We start from the raw sequence: 27,745 nt of genomic DNA, 5'->3' as shown, positions 1-27,745 counted from the left end.
AGATAATGACAAAATATTGTATTATTCAATTAATCATGTTTGTCAATTCAGTTGAGATTCAGTCGTACAGTTCATCGCGTAACTAAAATACTTATAATGCTTAAAAAAGAGAAACTAGCAATTGTGTTTTACACTGTAAATAGATTTTAATTGTATCAATTTTGTTCTAGTTTCAAAATTTCGAGATAACAAAAGTTTAACTCAGTCCTCAAAAATAAAGTTCCGAGTGACCACCTTCACATTAAAATGCATCATCATATAAAAAAGCACCATCATATAAGAAAGCACCATCTTCATATAATAAAGCATCATCTTCACATAAAAAAGCACCATCTTCATATAATAAGGCAACACCTTCATATTATAAAGCACCACCTTCATATAATAAAGCATCATCTTCACATGAATTAGCCACATAAGGGAGCTATGGCGTTCCATATACAACTGTAAAACGTTGTATTATATTCATTGATGGCAGTGTTTTTCTCTATTTTACGCACTATGATTTTAATCAATGGTTTGATGCATCATAAACTAATATAATTGAAAATTTAAATAATTTAACAACGAATCAATGTGTGGTAACGTATACATGTAAACACGAGAAGCATGTGTCTAAGACTACAGCGAATCGGTTGTCCACTTGCGCGGTGTCTCCCGGCCCGTGTTATATAAATGTACCCTCAACGTGCTGGGTTTGAAATGTTTTCAGTTTGATAACTGAATTTTTTTTCCAACAATAACACTATTTTATGACATATACAAGATCACAATGAACGCCCTATTTCATTCATTGACAGTCATACTATCTATATATTTTTTTTAATTACTTCGTAGGTAATTGTATAATCTTTTTTTCATTTACTCTTTTAATATATGGTTTAAATCGGAATTCTTTGTGTTCAGCTACATAAATAAACACATGTGTGCATTACAGCAAGGCGCAAATTTTGTGTATTGGATAACGGTAGATCGCTCGCTAGTCCTGCCGCGACCTGTTTTCTTGGCCGCAGGCAGTGGATCGGATACGTATAATTGTTTACATACATACAAATCGGAATCCAGCTAGATTTTAAATGCGACTCAAATGCATTAAATGGAAGCGGTTCTTTTACCCATATCGTGTTTTCCTAGAAAAAATAAACTGTTTAGACACTTTCCGAATGTAAGCTAGTACACTGTCGATGGTAGTATGTAGAGGTATAATCTTTGTTTTATTTACTATTCAAATCGTTAAAATCCGAATTTTTGAGTTTGCAGCTACAATAATAAACCCATGTGGGCATTACAGCAAGACGCAAATCTTGTGTATTAGAAAACGGCAGACCGCTCGCTAGTCCAGCTAACCGCGACCTATTTCCTCGGCCGCGGGCAAAGAATCGGATAAGTAATTGTTCACATACACAGCTCGGAAATCAGCTAAATTTTAAATGCGACTCAAATGCATTGCACAGATGCAGTTTTTTTTTATCCATAATGTGTTTCACTAGAAATAACTAAACTGTTTAAACACTTTCCGTATGTAAACTGGTACCCTTTATGTCAGTTATACGCAAAAATACAACGTTTATTTGTCAAATAAAACACAAATACATTGTAACAAGTCTAGCTTTTTACTCTCATATTACGCAATAACTGAACAAAATCTTATTGTAACGGCATTAATAAGATCATAATGAAGAACTTTTGCAGCGACAGCCATATTGAAATTTTAACCGTTTTTTAGTTATAGAGCGATTACTTACAAGAACTCTAGGTCCCTAATTTGAGGGACCAGTAATTTTTCTTGATGTCAAATGAAAGATCTTTTAAGCATAAATTGTTTTTGTTCTACATGTCTAAACAAAATATTTCCGGGAAAAAAGATAAAGTAAGAAAACCATGCAAAATAACAACACTTTTTTATCTCATTTTTGGAGCCCTGACGTGCTTCGGCGCTTTTTGCGCTGAAAAATTATAAATACCCTGTTGCATATCGTCATTCTTTTGACTATCATTCCTGAAATTTTGAACTCAAAATCTTTTTTAGTTCATGAGATCTTTCGTGGACAAGCCGACCCTCTAAAAATCGTTGAATTGTTAATATCTCAAAACCAGAAGTGACGTCCCGATTAAAAAAAAAAATCCAATAACGTTCAGCGCTATATCTATCAGATTTAAAAGTTTCACGTAAATCGACCGAGTAGTTGCTGAGAAATCGTGTACACAAAATTTGTAAGAAAAAAAAATAGGTAAAAAATACCCGAACGAAAACAATAAGGTCTACCGTTTCCAACGGAAGACCTTATTGATCTTAATAATAATAGGGAAAAAGAAACCGAACGAAAACAATAAGGTCTTCCGTTGGAAACGGAAGACCTTAATAATAATAATAGGGAAAAAGAAACCTAAGAAAAACAATAAGGTCTTCCGTTGGAAACGGAAGACCTTAATAAAGAAAAGAAACAACAGAATAACAAGAGGTTCTTCCGTCGGAAACGGTAGACCCTAATCAGAATAAAAAGAGAAACTGTAGAAAAACAAAAGGGTCTTCCGTTGGAAACGGAAGACCTTAAATAGAGATGTATCTAGCCAAGGCTACTAAGTGACAAAAACATTTTCCTTGTTCAAGCATGCGCTCTATATTTCCCATTCATAAAATGATGAGAAAAAATTTTGACTGATTTTGATTGAATTGTAGAAATAGCGTCATTTCTAACGTCATATACTGCCAGTGAGTGCAAATAAATCAAATAAATAGGTGAAAAGATATATTTTACATCAACTTTTCTAAAATATAACATAACATTTTATTGCACAGGAAAGATTTAAAAATGGCGAATTATGGAGTCCAAATTTAACTCATATCATATATTCTTGTGGTTCTTTATTAATTTAGTCCTCGCTGACAGATTATGTTGAATAAAAATTTTATTTCATATATTGTAAATCAAATCAGCAGTTTGGGAGTATGCATTCACTTAAGATGATCATGTAAAATTATGATGTTTTTCTTTTTTATTAATGTGGGATTTTTTATTATTGCATTAAGTTGTCCCTCTTTATAAGTATGAAGAAAAATTGCAACAAAACTTTGTAGATTTTGAGAAAGTTAGAAATATGGAACAGGAAAACAAAAGAATGCCGTACTAGCAAGGCAACAAATACTCGGCCTTCGAATGTCACTTTGAGGAACAAAAGCCCGTAATCTTGGGATTGGGTCCATGTCCTGGTTGGTTAAATTACAGACAATAAAGTTTAGTGTATTGTGTGATTAAGGAAATGTCAGAATTTAAACCATTCGACGTGTCTTTAAAATTTCAGGTAAGAATGATATAACAAATCTTCTCATTGTGTCTTGTTCAATTCCTGGCTGTGTGTTTATCAAATGAATTCTGCAACGCATTGTGTACTCTAAATATACTCAACAGCTGATGAATGCATCTACTGGGGTGCATCAATTTTAAATGTTCTGTTATGCATTTTATGGCATTGCTCTCAAACCGGGAATACCACTAAAACGATCTCTAGCTGCGAAAGTTCCCATAACAACAATTGTTTGTTCTATTTCTCATATATTTATTATTTACTAAAGAACTATTATAGCTTAAAAGATTAAGAAACAAGTTAGAATACGATAATAGCATGTATAATAATAATAATATTTAAATAAAAAATATATATATAATTTGTAAATAAATTCTATATATGAAATAACTAATGCAGAAAGTTGAAATTGTCAAGGAAAATTAGAAATGTCAAAAAAAGAAAGAAAAAAGATCGGGACAATCCCTATCAAAATATCCCCCTTGCAAAGTTGGACAGAAGTCATGAAAATAATATATGTCGTAGATGACATCTTAATGTTGATGTGTTTACAAGAAAACACAAAATTCAAACGTCTTGTTCACCCTTAAAATTCTTAATTAAGTAGCAAAAGAATAAACAATTGTCATGCAAATGTAAATAGTGTTATTATGAAGATAATTGCTTCTATAACATATTAAAAAAGTTATTATTAAGAACTTTAGAGTAAAATTTGATTTTAGATTACGTACATGATATCTCACGTGTTCAAATACCAAAGGTATAAGCAATTTTTCTGGTGTAGGCGTTTCGTAGTTTACTAGTATTGGCGAAATATTTTAATTCAAAAGTATAGATTATAGAAGAGAAAAAAATGTTTACAAAAATTTTCTAAACAAGTATACCATCATACAAGATGGAAACTGGAGTGGGGTTGTACAAAATTCAATCTGCTGGGAATAGAATTCTCTGTTGAGTTAGAAAAAATTGTTAGTCTAAACTATAGTGTTCAAATACCTTAAATCAAAGCTTTAATACAACAGTGGAAAAGGAGAATTCTTACTCCTTTTGGTCGAGTTACTGTAGTTAAAACATTACTTCTTCCAAAACTCAATTACCTTTTTATTTCCTTACCAAGTCCAGATAAAGAAATAATTTCTTCCCTTACCAATCTTTTTTATGAATTTATATGGAATTCAAAAAATAGATAAAGTCAAGAGACAACTCATTACTCAAGACTACTTAAAAGGTGGTATTAGAATGTTGGATATTAACAATTCTTTAGTGTCATTAAAATGTTCATGGATAAAGAGGTTAACAAAAGATAACAAACCATGGACGGATATATTTTTAGACATTCATGGTAACAGAGTGGTAAAGCATTTGTTAGACTTTGGTGACAAATATGTACAAAACATAATAAATAATAGTAATGATTTTTGGAAAGATGTTTTACACTCTTGGTTAAGAGTTTTAAGAACAATTGACTATTCATTATCTACAACAAATGTATGTGCTATGCCAATCTGGTACAATACAAATATATGCGTTGGTAATAAACCTATCATTGTTTATAATTGGTAAGAACATGGTATTAAAACTATAGGTGACTTTCTAAATGAAGATGGTCAGTTTTTGAAACAGCATAATTTTGCACAAAATTATAGAATGTCTAATGTATGTACAATGCTATACAACAGTGTTATTAATGCAATATCTAGTTTCCTTAGATCTCAGTCTATAAAAAGATCTGATGTTAGAAAATATTACTATCCATACATTCCATTTTACTTTGAGTATGTTTTATTGTTTGAAAAATGTTCGAAAATCTTGTACAATCTTATTAATAGTAAAGATATTATACCAAGTTCCATTCAGAAATGGAACACTGAACTATCCATGCAACTAGAAATTAATGTTTCTGTTAAAGAGTTCTTTAAAGTATGTTTTAAAACAAGTGCTGATACCTCAGTACAATGGCTTCAGTACAGAATTCTTTTCAGAATGTTGCCTACAAAATACTATCTTAAAAAAATCAATGTAAGCACTGATGATTGTTGCTCTTTTTGCAAAGAAGATGTAGAAATAATTCAACATGTATTTATTAAATGTTTAGAAATACTGCCATTATGGAATAAACTTAGCATGCATATCTATTGCAAAACTACAAATAGAATTGGATTTAATGTTAATATTGTTATATTTGGTGAAATACCTCTAAATCAGGGTAACAAAGTTGTAAACTTTATAATTTTGTATACCAAACAGTATATGTTTAACTGTTTGAAACAAAAAAAGATCCCTCACTTAAAGGGACTATTACAACATATCTATTTCAAATATGAGGTTGAAAGATACATATTAATTAAATCATTTGAAACGTTAAAATTTAACAAACAATGGTCAAACTGGAAAAATATTTTTGAAATTTAATTCTCCTGTAAACAATTAGAATGTGTTTCTGATATTTATGTATGCAAGTGTATGAAAGGGTGTGTGAGTGCTAATAAATATTTGCTTTGTTTCTTTGATTCCTTGTAATAATTATGAAAATGACAATAAAAATTTAAGAAAAAAAAAAGTTTAGAAATTTGTAAACGTTCTGGAGATATATGAGAAAGAAGGTTTTAGGGGCCGATCCCTTATCTCTTCATATGGACCGTTTAACGAAATTTTGAAGGTTGCATATTGTTAACAACATCATTTTAAACAACTTTTTTTCTTTACTAGATTTCAAAATAATTTTCCTTTCAGAGATTTGGACTTTTGGCCCCTAAAAACCACTAATTACATAACACATGATAAAATCATTACAATACCTGGATACATAACTGTGAGATGAACATATTTGCTTCTATAACATTTTACAAAATATCCCTCAGTAAAGAGCTATAGATAAAAGACTTTAGAGCCCGTTGGTTCCCTAATTTAATGGGCCAGCCCCTTTGTCTTGATATCAAATAAAAGGGCACTTAATTCTAAACACATTTTGTTCAACAAGTATTTAGAAATTTGTTACCGTTCTGGAGATATATGAGAAAGAAGGTTTTAGGGGCTGATCCCCTATCTCCTTTAAGGGGCCGTTTAACGAAATTTTAAAAAATACATATTGTTAAGAACATCATTTTGAAAAACTTTTATTATGTACTGCATTTTAAAATATTTTTCCTTTCTGAGATATGGGTGATCGAAATTTTGGACTTTCGGCCCCTAAAAACCCTTAATTACGTAACACATGGACAAATTATTACATTGCATGGATACATAACTGTGAGATGAACATATTTGTTTCTATAACATTTTACAAAATATGCCTCGTTAAATTGCAATAGATAAAAGACTTTAGAGCCCTTTGATTCCTTAATTTAAGGGGCCAGCCCCTTTTCCTTGATTTCAAAGAAAAGGTCTCGTAAATATAAACTTTTTTTACATTGCATGTCTTAACAAAATATTTTTCAGAAAAAAGACAATCAAAGAAAACCAGAAAAAATTACGACTTTTTTTTTTATCTCAATTTTCGGGTCCAGGCGAGCTTCGGTGCCTTTCAAGACAGATCAAAATGAAAATAAAATTGCAAATCTACAATCTTTTGTCTAGTATTCCTGAAAGTTTGAACTCGATGTCTTTTATAGTTTCGGAGAACGTAGAGGTACAAGCGACCCCTCTAAAAATCGCTAAAACGTCAATTTTTCAAAAACGGAAGTGACGTCAATAATATAATCAAAAACCTATAAGGTTTAGATCATTATCTATCAGATCTGACAGTTTCATGAAAATCGGTTGAGCCGTTTCTGAGAAATCGCGTGCACAAAATTTGTAAGAAAAAAAAAGAAAAATAATAATAACTAGAGCAAAGCTCGTTGCAAAGCAACGAGTGGGTCTTTCGTTAATGTCGGAAGTAAAGCTGGAAGTTCCTGTAAGAAGCAGAGCTCTTGAACCAATAACAAGAGTAACTAAAATAAAAAGATGAAAAATCGAATTATTCCTGGTACGACTTAACAAAAACCGAATGATTTTAAGTACGATTTAACAAAACCCTTCCCGATTTCAAGAACGACTAAACAAAAAAAATCCGAATGTGTTCAAGTACGACTTAACAATTATTTTTGGTACGAGTTAATTTTACTTTGAACATTACGTTATTTTTTAAACCAAGGACGCGGAAACAAAATTTCCGGAAAAATCAATTTTTAAACCCCGATATCTCTTAAATGCATTGTCCGATTTTAAAACGGATTTCAGTGTTAGATTCAGCTAGATAAGCTCTATAAAACACATTTTCATTTTTGATTTGATCAGAAAATTCTTTTTTTCGAAAAATTTGTTTTACTTCCGGTTTCGACCGGAAGTGACGGATTTTTATTTCCAGCCTTATTGCACATGTAAATTGCCAAATTCATACCCACAGAAAATTTCAAGACTCTATCTTAAAGCGTTTTTGAGAAATGTTGGGGACAAAATGACTTTTTTTAAAGTTTAAAAATGACGTAACGTCAAAACGGAAGTGACGTTGTTAAGGAAACTTTAAAATCTTTGAGGCATTATAATTGCACATAATCCTTGAAAGTTTCCTTTAAATAAGTTGAAAACTTTTTGAGTTATAAAGCCGAAAAGGAGTCAGAAAAAAAAGAAAAAGAAAAAAAATAATAATAACTAGAGCAAAGCTCGTTGCAAAGCAACGAGTGGGTCTCCCGTTAATGTCGGAAGTAAAGCTGGAAGTTCCTGTAAAAAGCAGAGCTCTTAAACCAATAACAAGAGAAAATACAATAAAAAGATGAAAAAATCGAATTATTCCTGGTACGACTTAACAAAATCCGAATGATTTTAAGTACGACTTAACAAAAACCTTCTTGGTTTTAAGAACAACTTAACAAAAAAATCCAAATGTGTTTAAGTACGACTTAACAATTATTTTTGGTACGAGTTAATTTTACTTTGAACATTACGCTATTTTTTAAACCAAGGACGCGGAATCAAAATTTCCGGAAAAATCAATTTTTAACCCCCGATATCCCTGTAATGCATCGTCCGATTTTCAAACGGATTTCAGATTCGTGTTCAGCATAACTAACTCTACAAACCTCGTAAACATTTTAAATTAAAACGAAAAATTCGAAAATTCGAAAATTTTAAAACACTTCCGGTTTAGACCGGAAGTGACGGAAACTAGTTTCCAGTCTTATGTCCAAATAAAAACGATCATTGCTTCAACACAGAAAATTCCAAGTCTTTTTCTTGAACCGTTTTTGAAAAACGCCCTGGACAAAATTACTTTTTTAAAATTTAAAAATTGACGTAACGTAAAAACGGAAGTGACGTTGTAGTTGAAAATTTAAAAACTGTGAGGCATATTAATGCTTCATAATCCCTGAAAGTTTCATGTAAATCTGTTGAAAACTTTTTGAGATATTAAGCTTTGAAAAAGTCAGAAAAATAAAGAAAAAGAAAAATAATAATAATGAAAAAGAAACAATAGAATAACAAGAGGGTCTTCCGTTGAAAACGGAAGACCCTAAAAAGAAACCGAAGAATAACAAGAGGGTCTTCCGTTGGAAACGGAAGACCCTAATTAGACGTCTCTATTGAATAAAAACATAAATAAAATTCGTTTAAAAAATTGAAAAATTAAGGTTTTTCATTTCCTTCCGGTGACAACCGGAAATGACGGAGAACGTTCAGATCTGCAAGGGGCACTGCGGCCGTTCACTCTCTACCATCTCTGAAAATTTGAAGGTTCTATCTTAAATACTTTTTGAGAAAAGTCGTGAACAAGCAAAAACGTAAAATCTTTAATATCTCGGTACCGGAAGTGAAAACCAAAAAAAGCTCCCGTAATTTTCTTACAAATTTTGTAATGATTAAGATCTGAAAGTTTCATGAAAATCGGCTAAAGCATTTTTGAGAAAACGTGACAGAAAAAAAGAAGATAAACTAGAGCAAAGCTCGTTGCAAAGCAACGAGTTGGTCTTCCGTTAATGTAGGAAGTAAAGCTGGAAGTTCCTGTAAGAAGCAGAGCTCATAAACCGATAACAAGAGTAACTAAAATAAAAAGATGAAAAAATCGAATATTCCTAGTACGACTTAACAAAATCCGAATGATATTAAGTACGACTTAACAAAAAACTTTTCGATTTCAAGAACGACTTAACAAAAAAATCCGAATGTGTTCAAGTACGACTTAGCAATTATTTTTGGTACGAGTTAATTTCACTTTGAACATTACGCTATTTTTTAAACCAAGGACGCGGAATCAAAATTTCCGGAAAAATCAATATTCAAACCCCGATATATCTGTAATGCATCGTCCGATTTTCAAACGGTTTTCAGTGTTAGATTCAGTTAAATAAGCTCTACAAAACACATATTCATTTTTCATTTGATCAGAAAATTCATTTTTTCGAAAAATTTGTTTCACTTCCGGTTTCGACCGGAAGTGACAGATTTTCATTTCCAGCCTTATTACAGAGGTAAATCGACCAAATCATAACCATTGAAAATTTCAAGCCTCTATCTTAAAGCGTTTTTGAGAAAAAACCCGGACAAAATGACTTTTAAATTTGTAAAAATGACGTAACGTCAAAACGGAAATGACTTTCTCTTTAAAACTTTAATATTGTTGAGGGACGCTAAAGTGCAAAAATCTCTGAAAATTTCATCAAAATCAGTTAAAAACATTTTGAGTTATGAAGCAAAAAAGGAGTCAGAAGAAAAGAAAAACAACTAGAGCAAAGCTCGTTGCAAAGCAACGAGTGGGTCTTCCGTCAATGTCGGAAGTAAAGCTGGAAGTTCCTGTAAGAAGCAGAGCTCTTAAACCAACAACAAGAGTAACTAAAAGAAAAAAATGAAAAAATCGAATTATTCCTGGTACGACTTAACAAAATACGAATGATTTTAAGTACGACTTAACAAAAACTTTTTCGATTTCAAGTACGACTTAACAAAAAATTTCCGACTTAACAAATATTTTTGGTACGAGTTAATTTTACTTTTAACTTTACGCTATTTTTTAAACCAAGGACGCGGAATCAAAATTTCCGGAAAAATCAATTTTTAAACCCCAATATCTCTGTAATGCATCGTCCGATTTTAAAACGGATTTCAGTGTTACATTCAGCTTAAAAAGCTCTACAAAAAAAATATTCATTTTTGATTTGATCAGAAAATTCATTTTTTCGAAAAATTTGTTTCACTTCCGGTTTCGACCGGAAGTGACAGATTTTCATTTCCAGCCTTATTACAGAGGTAAATCGACCAAATCATAACCATTGAAAATTTCAAGCCTCTATCTTAAAGCGTTTTCGAGAAACGCCGCGGACAAAATGACTTTTTGAAAATTTTTAAAATGACGTAACGTAAAAACAGAAGTGACGTGGTCAACAAAACTTTAACATCATTGCGGGATAATACGCGGCTATGTTAAGGCTGTCCGAAGCTAAATCTATATCGAAAAATGATACTATTTTAATTATCGAAAAATGCTTTAACCGAGTGAGTTTCATTAAACTTTTATTCATAAGTTAACAGTGGCATCCAACACTATATTTGATGTATTTTTGTGACGTCATATATTTTTCTTAAGCACGTGACGGGTGTATTCTAACACGGTAAACAATCTATAAAAATCGCAGCGCCACAAGTGAATAATGACATTTAATCAAAAATATTTTTATGACAAATCCTTCGATAAGTAATGTATTTTGCAGTTCTTGCTGGGGGTTCATATAAATATTTCGTTTATTTGAAATTTTGTCAAAACATTTCGCACCGCCATCGAATTTAAGCACATTTTTACCTTTTAGGCTCGATTTACACAAAATCGGGTCAATCGGTAGGTTTCCCCCAGCAAGATTCACAGTGGTACTTATTTTCTCTTCCGATTTCACGTAAAATATACTAAGATTGTTTTTATCTTTCACTTGTGCCAAGCCGTTTTTTATATGCACATACATATCACCATTCATTAGATTACACGTAGCAGGGGGAGTCTCAAAACCATAAGTTTATGAATAGTAATTTACCTATTACGAAGCTTTAAAACTGTTGATTTTTTTATACTCCATATCGGTGATATTGAATTTAGTATCACTAGTATTTACAACAGTGTCTATGTAAAGGAATGAAGCGGTTTTATGATGCACAATGAATATCACTTATTACGTTACGATACATTCCCTAAGAACGATCGAAAGGAATGCAGATCGTGACGTCAAAGTTAACTATGACGTCATATCTTATGAAGTACAGACAAGTGACTTTCTACATATCGCTGTGAAATTAATCGGGCAGCCTTAACATAGCCGCGTAGTTTCACATTATCTCTGAAAATTTCATCAAAATCGGTTGGAAACTTTTTGAGTTATAAAGCCGAGAAGGAGTCAGAAAAAAAAAGAAAAAGTATAATAATAATAAAAAGAAACCGAAGAATAACAAGAGGGTCTTCCGTTGAAAACGGAAGACCCTAATAATAACTAGAGCAAAGTTCGTTGCAAAGCAACGAGTGGGTCTTCCGTTAATGTCGGATGTAAAGCTGGAAGTTCCTGTAAGAAGCAGAGCTCTTAAACCAATAACAAGAGTAACGATAATAAAAAGATGAAAAAATCGAATTATTTCTGGTACGACTTAACAAAATCCGCATGATTTTAAGTACGAATTAACAAAAACCTTTCTGATTTCATGAACGACTTAACAAAAAAATCCGAATGTGTTCAAGTACGACTTAACAATTATTTTTGGTACGAGTTAATTTTACTTTGAACATAACGCTATTTTCTTAACCAAGAACGTGGAATCAAAATTTCCGGAAAACTCAATTTTTAAATCCCAATATTATTGTAATGCATCGTCCGATTTTAAAACGGATTTCAGTTTAAAATTAAGCTTATTAAAAGCTTCTTTGTTGCCTGATGATTAATATCAAATTATTGGTAAGAAAAGAGTTATTATAAAAAGACTTGATAGCCCTTCTGGCCCCTAATTTGAGGGCTCAGTCCCTTTTTCTTGATATCAAATAAGATCTAGAGGTCTCGCTAATTTAAACATATTTTGTTCTACAAGTGTTTACAAATTGTTAAACGTTATCGAGATATCTTAACAACTGTGTTTTAGGGGCTGACCCTTTAACCCTTTTTCGGGGCCACTAACAACAACATTTTTGGTATCATTTTGTTAAGAACATTATTTTAAACAACTTTTGTTCTACAGTGCTATTCAAAATATTTCTCCTTTTCCTGATATTAATGATCAAATTTTTCAACTTCTGGCCCCTTGAAACCCCTAATTACGTAACATATGACTAAGGTATTGTACTGAATAGATAAACAGCTGTACAGTGAACATTTTTGCTTCTATAATTAATAACAAAATATTGTTCAGTAAAGATTTATTGTAAGAAGACTTTAGAGCTATCTTGGCCCCTAATTTGAGGGGCCTGCCCCTTTTTCTTGATATCAAATTAAAGGTCTGGCATAATTAAACAACTTTTGCATTACATGTGTTAGCAAAATATTTATACATCAAAAGATATTACAGAAAATGTGCGAAAATTTCGTGAAAAAATTTGGTGCTAATTTTCAGGTTCAGGCGAGCTTCGAGGCCTTGAGCAATTTTCATAATTGGAAGCATGGGGGTACATCTACATACATTCATTTACAATCCCTGAAAATTTCAAGCTTCTATCTTGATTACTTTTAGAGGAGATGCGTGGACAAAATGACCCTTAAAAATTTACAAAATCGTCAATATCTGAAACAGGAAGTGACGTCATCATTTGAAAATTCAATAATATGTAGCACCGATCATGCTTTATCGGTCCTGAAAATTTTGTGCATATCGGTTGTATAGTTTTTAAGAAATAGCGCTCCAAAAAAGTCAGAAAAAGAAAAAAAAGAACTAGAGCAAAGCTCGTTGCAAAGCAACGAGTGGGTCTTCCGTTAATGTTGGAAGTAAAGCTGGAAGGACCTGTAAGAAGCAGAGCTCTTAAACCATTAACAAGAGTAACAATAATAAAAAGATGAAAAAATCGAATTATTCCTGGTACGACTTAACAAAATCCGAATGATATTAAGTACGAATTAACGAAAGCCTTTCTGATTTCAAGAACGACTTAACAAAAAAATCCGAATGTGTTCAAGTACGACTTAACAATTATTTTTGGTACGAGTTAATTTTACTTTAACATAATGCTATTTTCTTAACCAAGAACGTGGAATCAAAATTTCCGGAAAACTCAATTTTTAAATCCCAATATTATTGTAATGCATCGTCCGATTTTAAAACGGATTTCAGTTTAAAATTAAGCATAAAAAAGCTTCTTTGTTGCTTTATGATAATTATCAAATTATTGGTGAGAAAAGAGTTCTTATAAAAAGACTTAATAGCCCTTCTGGCCCCTAATTTGAGGGGTCAGCCCCTTTTTCTTGATATCAAATAAAAGGTCTCGCTAATTTAAACATATTTTGTTCTACAAGTGTTTGCAAATTGTAAAACGCTATCGAGGTATCTAAACAACTGTGTTTTAGGGGCTGACCCTTTAACCCCTTATCGAGGCCACTAACACCAACATTTTTGGTATCATTTTGTTAAGAACATTATTTTGAACAACTTTTGTTCTACATTGCTTTTCAAAATATTTGTCCTTTTTTCAGATATGAATGATCAAAGTTTTTAACTTCTAGCCCCTTGAAACCCCTAATTACGTAACATATGACTAAGGTATTGTACTGAATAGATAAACAGCTGTACAATGAGCATTTTTGCTTCTATAAATAATAATAAAATATTTTTCAGTACAGAGTTATTATAAAAAGATTTTAGAGCCCCCTTGGCCCCTAATATGAGGGGCCAGCCCCTTTTTCCTGATATCAAATTAAAGGTCTTGCAAATATAACATATTTTGTTCAACAAGTGTTTAGGATTGTTAACCTTTCTCAAGATATCTGTATAAATGTGTTTTAGGGGCCGACCCTTAAAATCCTTACCGGGGCCACCAACAACAAAATTTTAGTTTTCGTATTGTTGAAAACATTATTTTCAACAACTTTTGTTCTACAGTGCTATTCAAAATATTTCTCCTTTTTCTGATATTAATGATCAAATTTTTCAACTTCTGGCCCCTTGAAACCCCTAATTACGTAACATATGACTATGGTATTGTACTGAATAGATAAACAGCTGTACAGTGAGCATTTTTGCTTCTATAATTAATATCAAAATATTGTTCAGTAAAGAGTTATTGTAAGAAGACTTTGGAGCCATATTGGCCCCTAATTTGAGGGGCCAGCCCCTTTTTCTTGATATTAAATTAAAGGTCTGGCACAATTAAACAACTTTTGCATTACATGTGTTAGCAAAATATTTATACATCAAAAGATATTACAGAAAATGTGCGACAATTTCGTGAAAAAATTTGGTGCTAATTTTCAGGTTCAGGCGAGCTTCGAGGCCTTGAGCAATTTTCATAATTTGAAGCATGGGGGTACATCTACATACATTCATCTACAATCTCTGAAAATTTCAAGCTTCTATCTTGATTAGTTTTGGAGGAGATGCGTGGACAAAATGACCCTTAAAAATTTACAAAATCGTCAATATCTGAAACAGGAAGTGACGTCATCATTTGAAAATTCAATAATATGTAGCACCGATCATGCTTTATCAGTCTTGAAAGTTTTGTGCATATCGGTTGTAAAGTTTTTGAGAAATAGCGCTCCAAAAAAGTCAGAAAAAGAAAAAAAGAATAACTAGAGCAAAGCTCGTTGCAGAGCAACGAGTGGGTCTTCCGTTAATGTCGGAAGTAAAGCTGGAATTTCCTGTAAGAAGCAGAACTCTAAATTCAATAACAAGAGCAACTTAAAATAAAAAGTTTTAAAAAAATCGAAATATTCCTAATATGACTTAACAAAACACGAATGATTTTAAGAATGACTTAATAAAAACTTTTCTGATTTCTGATTTCAAGAACGACTATCAAAAAAATCTGAATGTGTTCAAGTACGACTTAACAATTATTTTTGGTACGAGTTAATTTTACTTTTTTTAAACAAAGGCCGCGGAATCAAAATTTCCGGAAAAATCAATTTTTAAACCACGATATCTCTGTAATGCATCGTCCGATTTTAAAACGGGTTTCGGTTTTAAATTAAGCTTATTAAAAGCGTCTTTGCTGCTTCATGATTAATATCAAATTATTGGTCAGAAAAGAGTTATTATGAAAAGACTTAGTAGCCCTTCTGGCCCCTTTTTCTTGATATCAAATAAAAGGTCTCGCTAATATAAACATATTTTGTTCTATAAGTGTTCATGAATTGTAAACCGTTCTCGAGATATGTATACAAATGCGTTTTAGGGGCCGACTTTTTAACCCCTAACAACAACATGTTTGGTATCATATTGTTAAGAACATTATTTTGAAGAACTTTTTGTTCTACATTGCTTTTAAAAATATTTCTCCTTTATCAGATATTAATGATCAGAGTTTTGACTTCTGGTCCCTTGAAACCCCTAATTACGTAATATATGACTTAGGTATGGTAATGTATAGATGAACAGCTGTACAATGAACATTTTTGCTTCTATAATTGATAACAAAATATTGTTCAGTAAAGAGTTATTGTAAGAAGACATTAGAGCCCTCTTGACCCCTAATTTGAGGGGCTAGCCCCTTTTTCTTGACATCAAATAAAAGGTCTTATTAATATAAACATATTTTGTTTAATAAGTGTTCAAAAATTGTTGACCGATTTGGAGATATCTGAACAACAGTGTTTTAGGGGCCGACCCTTAAACTTCTTACTGGGGCCACAAACCATAAATTTTAAGGTACCATGTTCTAAAAAACATTATTTTAAGCATCTTTTGTTCAACATTGCCTTTCAAAATATTTCTCTTTTTCAAGATATTAATGATCAAAGTTTTGGTCTTTTGGCCCCTTGAAACCCCTAATTACGTAACAAATGTTTGAAATAAGGTACTTTGTAGATAAACAGTTGTACAATAAATATTTTTGCTTCTCTAATTAATGACAAATTATTGCTCGGTAAAGAGTTAATATTAAAAGAGTTTAGAGCCCTCCTGGCCCCTAATTAAAGGGGCCAGGCCCTTTTTGTTAAAACAAAACAAAAGCTCGTGTAAATCTTAACAACTTTTGCATTACATGTTTTAACAAATTATCTACAGGTTAAAAGATATTTTGCAAAACGTGTTAAAATTTTGCCAAAAATTTTGGTGCCAATTTTTGACCTCGGGCGAGCTTCGGCGCCGTGCGCATTTTCCACAATGTCAAATACAGAGGATCATCAACAGACATCCATCTACATATCCCTGAAAGTTTCACGTTTCTATACCATTTAGTTTCGGAGGAGTTACGTGGACAAAATAGTCCTTAAAAATTCACAAAATCTTCAAAATCTCAAACCGGAAGTGATGTCATCAGCTCAAAATTTTATATTCGCAAGCACGTTTTATGTTCTATCAGACCTGTCAATTTGGTGAAATTCGACCAAATAGTTTTTGAGTTATAGCTCTCGAAAAATGTCAGAGGAAAAATATAGAATAACTAAAGCAAAGCTCGTTGCAAAGCAACGAGTGGGTCTTCCGTTAATGTCGGAAGTAAAGCTGGAAGTTTCTGTAAGAAGCAGAGCTCTTAAACCATTAACAAGAGTAACTAAAATAAAAAGATGAAAAAATCGAATTATTCCTGGTACGACTTAACAAAATCCGAATGATTTTAAGTACGACTTAACAAACACTTTTCCGATTTCAAGAACGACTTAACCAAAAAAATCCGAATTGTTCAAGTACGACTTAACAATTATTTTTGGTACGAGTTAATTTTACTTTTAACATTACGCTATTTTTTAAACCAAGGACACGGAATAAAAATTTCCGGAAAAATCAATTTTTAAACCCCGATATCTCGGTAATGCATCGTCTGATTTTAAAACGTCTTTCAGTGTTAGATTCAGCTTAATAAGCTCTACTAAACACTTATTCATTTTTGATTTGATCAAAAAATTCAATTTTTCGACAAATTTGATTCACTTCCGGATTTGACCGGAAGAGACAGATTTTCATTTCCAGTCTTATTGCAGAGGTAAATCGACAGAATTATAACCATTGAAAATTTCAAGCCTCTATCTTAAAGCGTTTTTAATAAACGCCGCGGACAAAATGACTTTATGTAAATTTTATAAATGACGTAACGTAAAAACGGAAGTGACGTTTTCAAAAAACTTTAGAATTTTTGAGGCATAATAGTTGCACACAATCTCTGAAAGTTTCATCTCAATCGGTTATAAACTTTTTGAGTTATAAAGCCGAAAAGGAGTCAGAAACAAAAGATGTCACCTTTGACCTTCAAAACTGTGTGCTTATTGCACCATCAAATGTCAGAAACTTACCAATGTACAGTTTATTATATTTCTGTGAATATTTCCTATGTAAAATTACAATGAATAAACATGCTATTCCATCTAACTGGAAATAGTTTCTATGGTATCTGTCCATGGTGAATAGTCACCGGCAGCATAAGATTTCCCTCCTTTTTAAACTCGGAACACCTCTGATATAATCCAATCACAGCATTAAATTCAAAGTCCGATAATTCTAATTTGTTGATCATCAAGAAATTCCGCATCGCCAACAAATAAAGTTTTCTTCAGAATAATAATTAAAATACCTATAGCTATTTACTGACTATTTGGATGACAAAAAGTTTATTGTCCCCCTCAACAGCAACTATTTCACTTGGCTTCGCCCCATGAAATAGTGGCTGTCTTGGAAACAATAAACTTGCTATCATCCTCATACCCAGTAAATAGGTATATAATGTCCCATCCACATAAGTTTTGAGTTATATAACCTCCCATTTGTAACCTGCAATTTCACAGTGTATAGTCAACACAACAGTCTTAGCCGCAAGTTTCACCACTCAATTCTCATGTACTTATTAAACATTAGGGGCCTTCATATTGCATACCAATTCCAACAAGGGAGATCCCTCTAATGATAATCATTAAAATTCATTTTATGAATCTTAGCAACACTCATAAGCCTTCAAGTACAGCATCTCTTAAGGTGGCTCAAAACACCTTGAAATATTTTCTCAATTGAAAAATCAGCAGAAAATTACTTGATTATGATAGATATCATAATTGATAAGAAGTGTTTAAGTCAAATAGGCAAAAATGTGCAATTTTAAATGAACAATTACATTTTTAAAAATTTAATTCAATACACAGTAACAAAAGCTCTAGGCGGACTCGAACTTGAACAGTTTAGAAACCCATTCTTTAACCATTGAGCTATGACGATATACAACCCAATCGAACGATATGAAGAGTTCAACAAAACATTTAAATCGCCATCTTGTGACGTAGTGTCTTAAAAAGTATAAGTCTAGGTGTAGTGATGTACTTTAATTTACAAAAATATTAACAGGTACTTTATCCAAATCTGTATCTTGCTTCCTTTAACTTAGTACATTTTATGAACAGATGTCTTGTCTTAGAATAAGAAAGCTAATGCAATTCTAAGAAAAAAGTATACCACATATTGACAATTCCATTGAGGTTTAATAAACATATGGCCATTTAAGTGAACCCACCATTTCCAATTTCTTTTACTCAACAAAGATTTACAGGGTTCTCCATAGTAAAACATCTTTACCTGACCTTTTAGAGGTCAATTGTTGTTCAGCCACCTTCAATAAGAAACCTTATTCAATACAACATACATCTACATGATATTATCTTGATAAAAGTATCACATAACTTAGTAATGCCCTTACATGTATACCCTCCCCCTATCTTTTGTTTTTCATAAAAAGTCATGGTTTGAAATCTGTTACCTAATTTGATGAAACTTGTGGCAATTTCTTTGAGTCATTTCTCACACATATTTGAAAACAATCATCAATGATACTAAAAGTTGACCTTTTTCTGTTTCTTGAAAGATTTGTAGCATTCTAATAATTAAATAGACATGTATTCTTGCATGTGATTTCTTTTTTCCATGAAAAAAGGTAAACTAACAATCATATTTATTGAATATCTAATCTTTTCTGGTTTCTTGTCTCTTTTTAACCATTCTAAAACAGTAAGATCAACAAGTTCAACATCTGCCTTAAATAAAATTAAATTCCAACACACCCGGGTAACTGGAGGTGGAGGAGAATTCCATTAAAAATGTTCAAATTTGACATGTTGTGTCTACTTTTTTTAATGCATATATACCTTAAAAGGGTAAAAAGAGATTGTTTCTTGCTCATTTCAAAAGTAATTATCATTGCAGGTGTTATTCAAAAGTCAAATGTACATTTACATATGCTACATGTAATCTTAATGGAGACAATTGGAAATAGTTGGGTGATTTTTCAATTATGTAAAGACATCTAAATATCTTTATAAAATAAAAAATGAAGGAAAAAATTTTCACAACAATCATATTTCTTTAAACAGCCTTAAATTTGTTTTTCATAATTTCTTATCAAACATGAACAAACCACAATAGGGCATGATGCTTTCTTAAAGTTCCATTATTGTTCATGCATTATCCGTTTTAATTTGAAATACCGGTAGATAGTCTGTAGAACACAAGGAATATGCATGTGGGTAGAGGTGACAGTTTAACCTCAAGAGCTGAAACCATACGAATCAACAGGTAAAAGCAATGTGGTAACAAGAGTCCGTTTTGAGCTGAAATTAAAAAAAAAAATTAGCTGAGTTAACATACATGTACTTGTAATAGCTGTGCTTACAATAACATATACATAATGTTTTTAGAAAAAATACACTGACCATGCAGTGTTATAAGTATGACATATCCAAATACCGGTACATGACATTAACATTTACGCAGTAAAAAACAAAAATGTGCATATCAAGTCATAATATCATAACATTAAAAAAATTTCTTGAGAAAGAGCGAGAGCAAGAGCGAGAGAGAGAGTTTGTTTTACTTGTAGTGCAACAGCAATATTTCAATTCATAAACTACAAAGGAATACATGTATTACCAATCCGAACAGCGTCAAAGTATAAGCTTCTGCTACATGTATACCATGTTTTGTCAATTCTACTGGGGTTTTTTGCAAATAAATTCAGTGAGGGTTTTTTTTTTCTTATGAATTATATGTTTTAAAAACAATACTATGTATAATGCGCATAAAATTCCATGAACAATTTTACAAAGCTTAGGATTTTGGTTGCACATTGAAAAAATGAGGGATTGATAATACATGCTCATTTTAAAATTCAATGCACTTTGGATTTCTTTTACAAGACCAAGATATTTTTGTCACAAAATTAAGTTGCCCTCTGACACTTTGCCAAGATTAAAAATTTGAGAGAGAGAGAGAGAGAGAGAGAGAGAGAGAGAGAGAGAGAGATCTAAGGCACATGCAGTAAAATTATTTACATACTATGTAGATGTGATATGCATGTAAAGCTTACCTAAAATGAATCAATATGTATAAAAGATAAACTAATCTCTCAAATTACAATGATTCTGTGAAATACTTATATCTTGAGAAGACTGTTTAATAGATATCATGGAACATTGACCTAAAATCTGAGCTTGATTTAATACAAAATTTGCGACTTTTCATCTAGCACTCTGTTTTACATGCTCGTTACATGAGCAATAACCATATATAACAGAGAGAGAGACAAAAGGTCTAATTTTAATTAGATTGAATATTTACTATGTCAAATATATTTATTTAATTAAACACAAGCCTGAGTTTTTTAATTTATAAATTAAGTGAAGGCGATATGGTAAAGATCTGCTATATTCAAATATTTAGGGCAAAGTTATCATCATGCAAACATGCACTCTAATTACAACATTCTATTCTTGTGTACCTTAAGACTTCCACCGCTTTAAAATGACTGTTTTACAGTGTGTGGTGTGTTGTTCAATACAAAGTAAGACATACATATACACAATAATATATAGAAATTCAAAAGATGGTGTGCAAAACATACCCATGAAAATACACTGGACATATAATATTCCGAGATTCCTCTTACTCTAACGCCCGCTTTTATATTGTGACGTACTTCAAAAGCGGAGGTTAGAGTCAGAGGAATCTCGGATTAGATTGAAAACTGCAAATACTTTGAAAAGAAAAAGTCAATACGACATATCCTGTATTGAAACATACCTTTATAATCTGCCATACGTTAGTTGAGCTGAAATTTCCACTATCGAGTTCTTGCAGGCCATGCTTCTTTTAAAAATGTAGACAAACCGCTATCAGCTGTTGTTCGCAGTCAAAACATGGCGAGTTGACATGGGGAATCGTACGATAATTATTTCCGATTAAGACTACAATAAAAACTAACAACGTAATTATCGATCGAAATAACGAAATTGTTTCGATAAACACTCTGATTAACATTTAAAAAAAAAGGAGTTCGGTTTTATGACCTGTACGAATGGTTTTCAGCAGGAGTTACTTTCAGTGTGAAGTTTGCACTATTTTTTAAACCAATAACACGGAATTGAAGTGATTTCCGCGGTCAAATAAACAAGTAACAAATCACTTAGGAGAAAAACAGTTATATTACTAGGATAACAGATATAAAACAGATACACACTTGGGACAAGATCTTCTCGTGGCTTCTCTGTTGAGATTCCCGGGAAAAAGAGGCAGAAGCCCGCGAAAAGGACGCCGAGCCCGATGGAAAATAAACGGAAGTTAACCCCCCAAATACACTACATTCCCCCCCATTTTGTGGAGGAATGTCCCAATTCCGACTAGAGAAACCACGAAAGTTACAAATATAAGCATCACACAATTTAAACAGTACAATACATTTACAGTTAACCAAAACGAGACACAAATCAATTATCACAGTCCATAAAACACAAAAGAAAAACGTCCAGGACGGTTCCTTCCAGTCCCTCTGATCTCGATCCTGGCTCTTCTCTGGATGTTCCCGATGTTAACATTCCTCTGGGTGGACTGCCTGATCCTGCTAAGTCTGCCAGCTACAGGACCCGTGGGCGTTTAGCTTCCCTCGGGCAATAGGGCCGACCGCAGTTGGTGGCCAAACAACCTCCCGCTTATTGAGCGGGAGCAACATAAACACCTATCAACTGGCTGTACCCATAACCTTAAAGCTACCATCGTGACCCCTAATCCAACCCCTCTAATCCCAGAACCTACTCAACCACCAAGGTGCAGTCAGGGCAGTAATATGTTTGCAATTCCCTGACCTCCTCATCTCCCCTACCCACACAACCGGGGTGAAACCAATATTTGCACTGGTCGCATTGTACCATGAGACCCACTGGAGTTCTGGTCTTACACACACAATACTCATACCGCTTGCGTTTGCCACCCTGTCTCTTTCGCCCCTGGCCCTTCGATGCCTGAAGCTGTGGTGATATTTCCGGGGCAGCCCGAGTCCGGCTCCGAGTCCCCATGAACGGCGCATTTATCGGCTTATCGGTCTTTGGCAACACGGGCTCTTCGCCACGTTTGTCGCTTTTATCTGATGGCGACTGTTTCGACTCCTCCCCTGCTGGCTCTGTGATGACACGCGTACGGGCCTGATAGTCGCGTATCCACTTGGGCAGTTCGCGTGCCTGACAGATTTTTAGCTTGTCGTGATGCAGAATAAGCACATCTCGGCGAGTTCGCACCTCATAGATAGTGTCAGACTTCACGGCTATCACAACCCCGGGGCCCAGCCAGACTGATTCTACTTTCTTGCCTGCGTTACGGCGCCAGTAAACAAGATCCCCCACTTTATACTGTCGTTCGCGAGTATGAAGATCGTAGTCTCTCTTCATCGATTTTTGAGCGGTGCGCAATTTTGACCTGGCCAACTCATGGGACTCCCTAAGCATTTTTTCTAAATTTGCCACATAGGTGTCCACCTCTCCCTCCCCCCCCATTTTGATCTAAATCCCCCGGGGGAGGCCTAAACTGCAGAGTTGCGGGGCTATTCACTTCGCGGCCTAGCATTAGGCGATTTGGGGTATATCCGGTGTGTCTATTTACCGCAGACCGTAATGCGCCCGCTAAGATACCCAGATGTTTGTCCCAAGACTTTGCCTGATTGTCTAAGTAACAACGGACTGCGTCCATCAGGGTGCGGTTATACCGCTCGACCTGACCGTTGCCGGAGGGTCTATACGGGGTCGTGCGCGACTTATGAATCTGCAGAAGACTACAGACCTTTCGGAACAATTCACTTTCAAAATTTCGCCCCTGATCCGTAAAAATTTCGAAAGGATACCCAAACCGGACGAAGAATTCCATGATTGCAGCCCGAGCTGTTACTTCAGCCGTCTGTGAGGGGAGTGGCACACACTCAACCCACTTCGTGAAACTGTCTACCATCATTAAGATATACTCATTCCCCGCCTCAGTGCGGGGAAGGGGTCCCAGAAAATCCAAGTGTACCTTTTCCATGGGGCTGCCCGCCTGATAACTCTTAAGGGCAGCGCGTGACGGCAGAGGACCGCGCTTATTCCGACAGCAGACATCACAAGTGAGTACGTAGGTTTTAATGTCTGTCCCCATTTTCCACCAATAAAACATTTCTCTGGCCTTGGCCTTTGTGCGCTGCACCCCCTGGTGCCCAGAACTAGGGATATCATGGATGGTAGACATCACCTCCTGCCGTAAACTACTCGGAACCAAGAGCCTGTCAGGGTCAGGAGAACTAACTCTCCAGATGACTCCCTCCTTATCCATCCTAAACTGCCCCCGCTCCAAGTAGTAGCACTTTTCCTCTGGCCCAGACAGAATAAGCTCACTATCCTGAGGCACAATTCCTGACTCCAGGGACCCTACCAGCCAGCGAAAAGCAGGTTCATCTCTCTGTTTCTTCGCGATTTCCTCTGCACTATACGAAGACAGAGATATACCCTCTTGGTCTGATACCTCTGCCGAGTCAGAACAACCTCCAGACAGCTGCCTTACGGCCCGCCCTTCTAGACCATGAGCCTCTTCACTTACGAACTGTGGCTTGGTACAACACTACAATGCACACCCTAGGGACCTGACTTTCCCCTAAACCCACATCCTCATATGACTGCTCTAATGGCCCCTCACTAAGGAACTCCCGGCAAGCTGGAGGCAATCCAACTGGCGAGGGTTGAACTTCAGGAAACCCCGTCTGGGTGTTCTCCTCTGAGAACAGGGATGCAAGAGGTATCACATCGTCTACTTCACTTGAGAAATCCTGCCATCGCTCATGCGCACGGCGGCAGTAGTGACAACCGCCACAAGGCAAATCTTTAAGCGCAACTGTCAGGCCCAAGGGCCCACACGGCTGAATCACATCTCGAGAGAGAGCGTCCGCATTAAGATGCTTTTTGCCCGGCCGGTGAATAATTGTCATGTCATACTGGCTGAGTTCCTCAAGCCACCGTGCTATTTGTCCCTCTGGGTGACGAAAGTTAATTAACCAGGTCAAACTATGATGATCTGTGCGTACGGTGAACTTCCGCCCAAGGAGGTAATGTCGGAACTGACGGGTAAACCTGACTACCGCAAGCAACTCTTTACGAGTGGTACAGTACCGACGCTGCTCGGTGGACAACACAGAACTTGCATACCCTATTGTTCGCTCACACCCATCCTGAATTTGACACAATTCCCCGCCAATGGCGAGGTCTGAGGCGTCAGTATCCAGAATGATCCTGGGTCGGGATAGCCAATACTGGGGGGCTAATCAGACGCGATATCAGGTCTCGAAAGGCTTGTTCTTGTTCACTTTCCCACCGGAAGGCAGCTTTGCCCGTGATGGCATATAGCGGGGCTGCAACTTCTGAAAAATGAGGGATAAAGTTCCTGTGATAATTTGCGAACCCTAAGAATCTCTCAACTGCCTTGGTGTTTACGGGTCTTGGCCAGTCTCGAACTGCTTCAATATATTGGTCACCCATTTCAACCCCCTCCGAGCTCACCGAGCGACCTAGAAACTCAACCTTTTGCCGGAAGAACTCGCATTTCCTGGGCTTGAACTTAAGGCCATACTGGCGGAACCTCTCAAATACTTGACGCAAGTTGTCCAGATGTGCTCGAGTGGACTCTCCGAGAATGAGAACGTCATCCAGGAAGGCAAGGGCTATCTTCCAATTTAACCGGTGAAGGACGAGATTAATAGCCCGGGCAAACGTAGCCGGAGCATTGCAAAGGCCAAACCCCATCCTTGTGAACTCGAAAAGCCCATACTTAGTTATGAACGCTGTCTTTTTCCGATCCTCGGGGTTGACTTTAATCTGCCAATACGCCGCGTTGGCATCGAGTTTTGAAAACCAAAGGTTACCCGCTAGCGTGTCGAGGCACTCCTCGATGAGTGGGAGCGGGTAGGTGTCTTTTACGGTCACCTTGTTCAGCGCTCGATAATCAACGCACCACTGCACAGAACCGTCTTTCTTCCTTATCAGCACGGGGGCGGCTGCCCAATCCGATGTGGATGGTTGTATTACCCCTGCGGCCAGCATACGGTCTAAGTGTCCCTCTTCCTCCCCTTGGAAGACCGCTGGGGTTCTGCGCATGCGTTGCTTAACAGGCCGTGCATCTCCAGTTTCGATGTGATGCTCGATGGCTGCGAACTCGCCCAGGTCTAAATCACTAACGGCGAAAACGTCGGAGTACTGTGATATAAGCCGCACCGCCTCGTCGCGCACGTCAGGCGGAGCATTAATCCGAATGTCATCGAGTATTCCTTTGATGTGACTGGGTACTTCCGACGAACTTTCCGCACTGACCTGTCTCACCGACACCTGCGAATTCCCTACTTCGGTCGCGAGTGCCGCGGTGGCTAAGGGCTGACCCTGCCGGAAAATGTGCGCCCTCGACGTGAGATTCATGAGGCACAACTTGCCCCTTTTTCCGGACTTATTGAATGACCTCGACGGAATTACCCCTACCGGAAATCCATCTAAGGGCTCAAGAACAAAATCAGAGATCTCATCAGTTATCTCGCAATCAATCACCCCCACTGACAAGGGAGGTAGACGCACGCGACGCACTGAGACAGCTTGCATAGAGAGAGAGTTTGGGTTTGCCTTAAACATGGGCTGTATCGTCAGACTTGCCCTGACGCGGAATTCCCCTGTGCTGCAGTGCAATTGAACCCCATGCTCCTGCATAAAATCAATGCCCAGTAGCATTTCATCTTGAAGTGGGGCAACATACACAAGATGTCTTAGCTGGGTCCCCCCTATTTCTATAAGAGCATTCCCCAGAGAACCCACCGCCATGGTTGCCCCGCCCCCAGCGAGGTTGACATCGATACTAGTGGAAATCTCAGGACGCGGAGACATCTTATCATAAACCCGCTGTGCTATGATTGTAATCTCAGCTGCAGTATCGACAACCGCGCTCACCAGGACACCATTGACCTTGATCGATATGCGCCACGCACTTTCCCCATATCCAAGGCCCCCCGACCTAACTGATGGCACAACTAGAGTGGCCGACCCTACTGTTGGAGTTTCTGAGAATTGTACCTGCCTACCATCAGCCTGTTTACTGGTACGCTGGCCCTGACGGTGTGGTGAATCAAGCCGCTGTCGATTTGGGCTCTCTCTCCGAAAATGCCCCGGCTGATTGCATGCATAGCACAACCCAGACCCCCGCTGACGGCTGCGAGGATTAAATGAAGAACCCCCCTGAGCCCCCACGGGTGTCATGTTCCCCCTGTTACTGGCCAAACTAGAGTGTGCGACGGACTCTTGTCTTGGTGAACCATCACGCCCTACTGAGTTGTAGGAATCCCTACGCGGTGCGGGCGAGGGAGATCTCGACTGCTCCCCACCGGACAACTGACCATCTCGCGACACAGAATGTACCCCCCTGCGTCGTGGTGCAAACGCTTGTCGGCTCAGTTGATATGTCTTGACCCTTCGCACAGCTTCGTCTACAGTGAGTGGAGGATTATCGATGAGTTTCCGTCCGGCTCGGGGATCCTGACAGCCCATCGCAAACCGTAGAACTGCCTGCTCTTGGAGCACTTGTCCCGGAACTCTCGCCCCTAGAGCTCGCTGCGCGACTTCCATAACCCGGTCCCCCCATTGCTCTAAACTTTCCTCGGACCCCTGGGTCATGGCGTTAAACTCTACCTGAGAGGCAGCTTGCAGCGTGCCCTTCCCAAACCGCTGCTCAAAGCGCAAAGCTAATTCCCCAAAGCTCATTTCTTCCCCCCGCGAGGAGAGGATATGAAAGTACTTTAACGCAGGGCCTTCAACTGACACACTTAGGGCCAACAAACTGTCGTCATCTGTCCACCCGTAGTACCTCGCTAAGGTTCGGAACTTGGCGTAAAACAACCCCCACTCTAAACTACCATTGTACCGTAGACTTTTGGCCTCAGCTGGGATGTTTCGCCTTGACCGCCCCCAACTACTGCTGGAGGTTGAGACACTTCCCTCCAACCTTCCCGGGGTCCCCAATGACATGTTCTCCCTAACTATTGGGTAAGCAGCCCTAACTTGAC

The 27,745-nt window shown here is 36.2% G+C and overlaps 1 protein-coding gene across 1 annotated transcript; it reads right to left on the bottom strand.

Annotated features, from left to right (window-relative positions):
* Nucleotides 1-22,448: 22,448 nt before the first annotated feature.
* On the bottom strand, nucleotides 22,449-23,081 carry LOC128183708 (transcription factor 19-like). Its single transcript, XM_052852828.1, has one exon. It carries the CDS (start codon nucleotides 23,079-23,081, stop codon nucleotides 22,449-22,451), a length of 633 nt encoding a protein of 210 aa, XP_052708788.1.
* Nucleotides 23,082-27,745: the final 4,664 nt, after the last annotated feature.

Source organism: Crassostrea angulata, chromosome 5, assembly GCF_025612915.1.
Source record: "Crassostrea angulata isolate pt1a10 chromosome 5, ASM2561291v2, whole genome shotgun sequence".
NCBI lineage: Eukaryota > Metazoa > Mollusca > Bivalvia > Ostreida > Ostreidae > Magallana > Magallana angulata.
The sequence above is the reverse complement of the archived record's forward strand: the minus strand, read 5'-3'. Positions and strand labels throughout refer to the sequence as shown.

Coding starts and splice junctions, on each gene's coding strand:
- LOC128183708 (XM_052852828.1), bottom strand. CDS start 23,081: ATGAAGAGAGACTACGATCTTCATACTCGCGAACGACAGTATAAAGTG.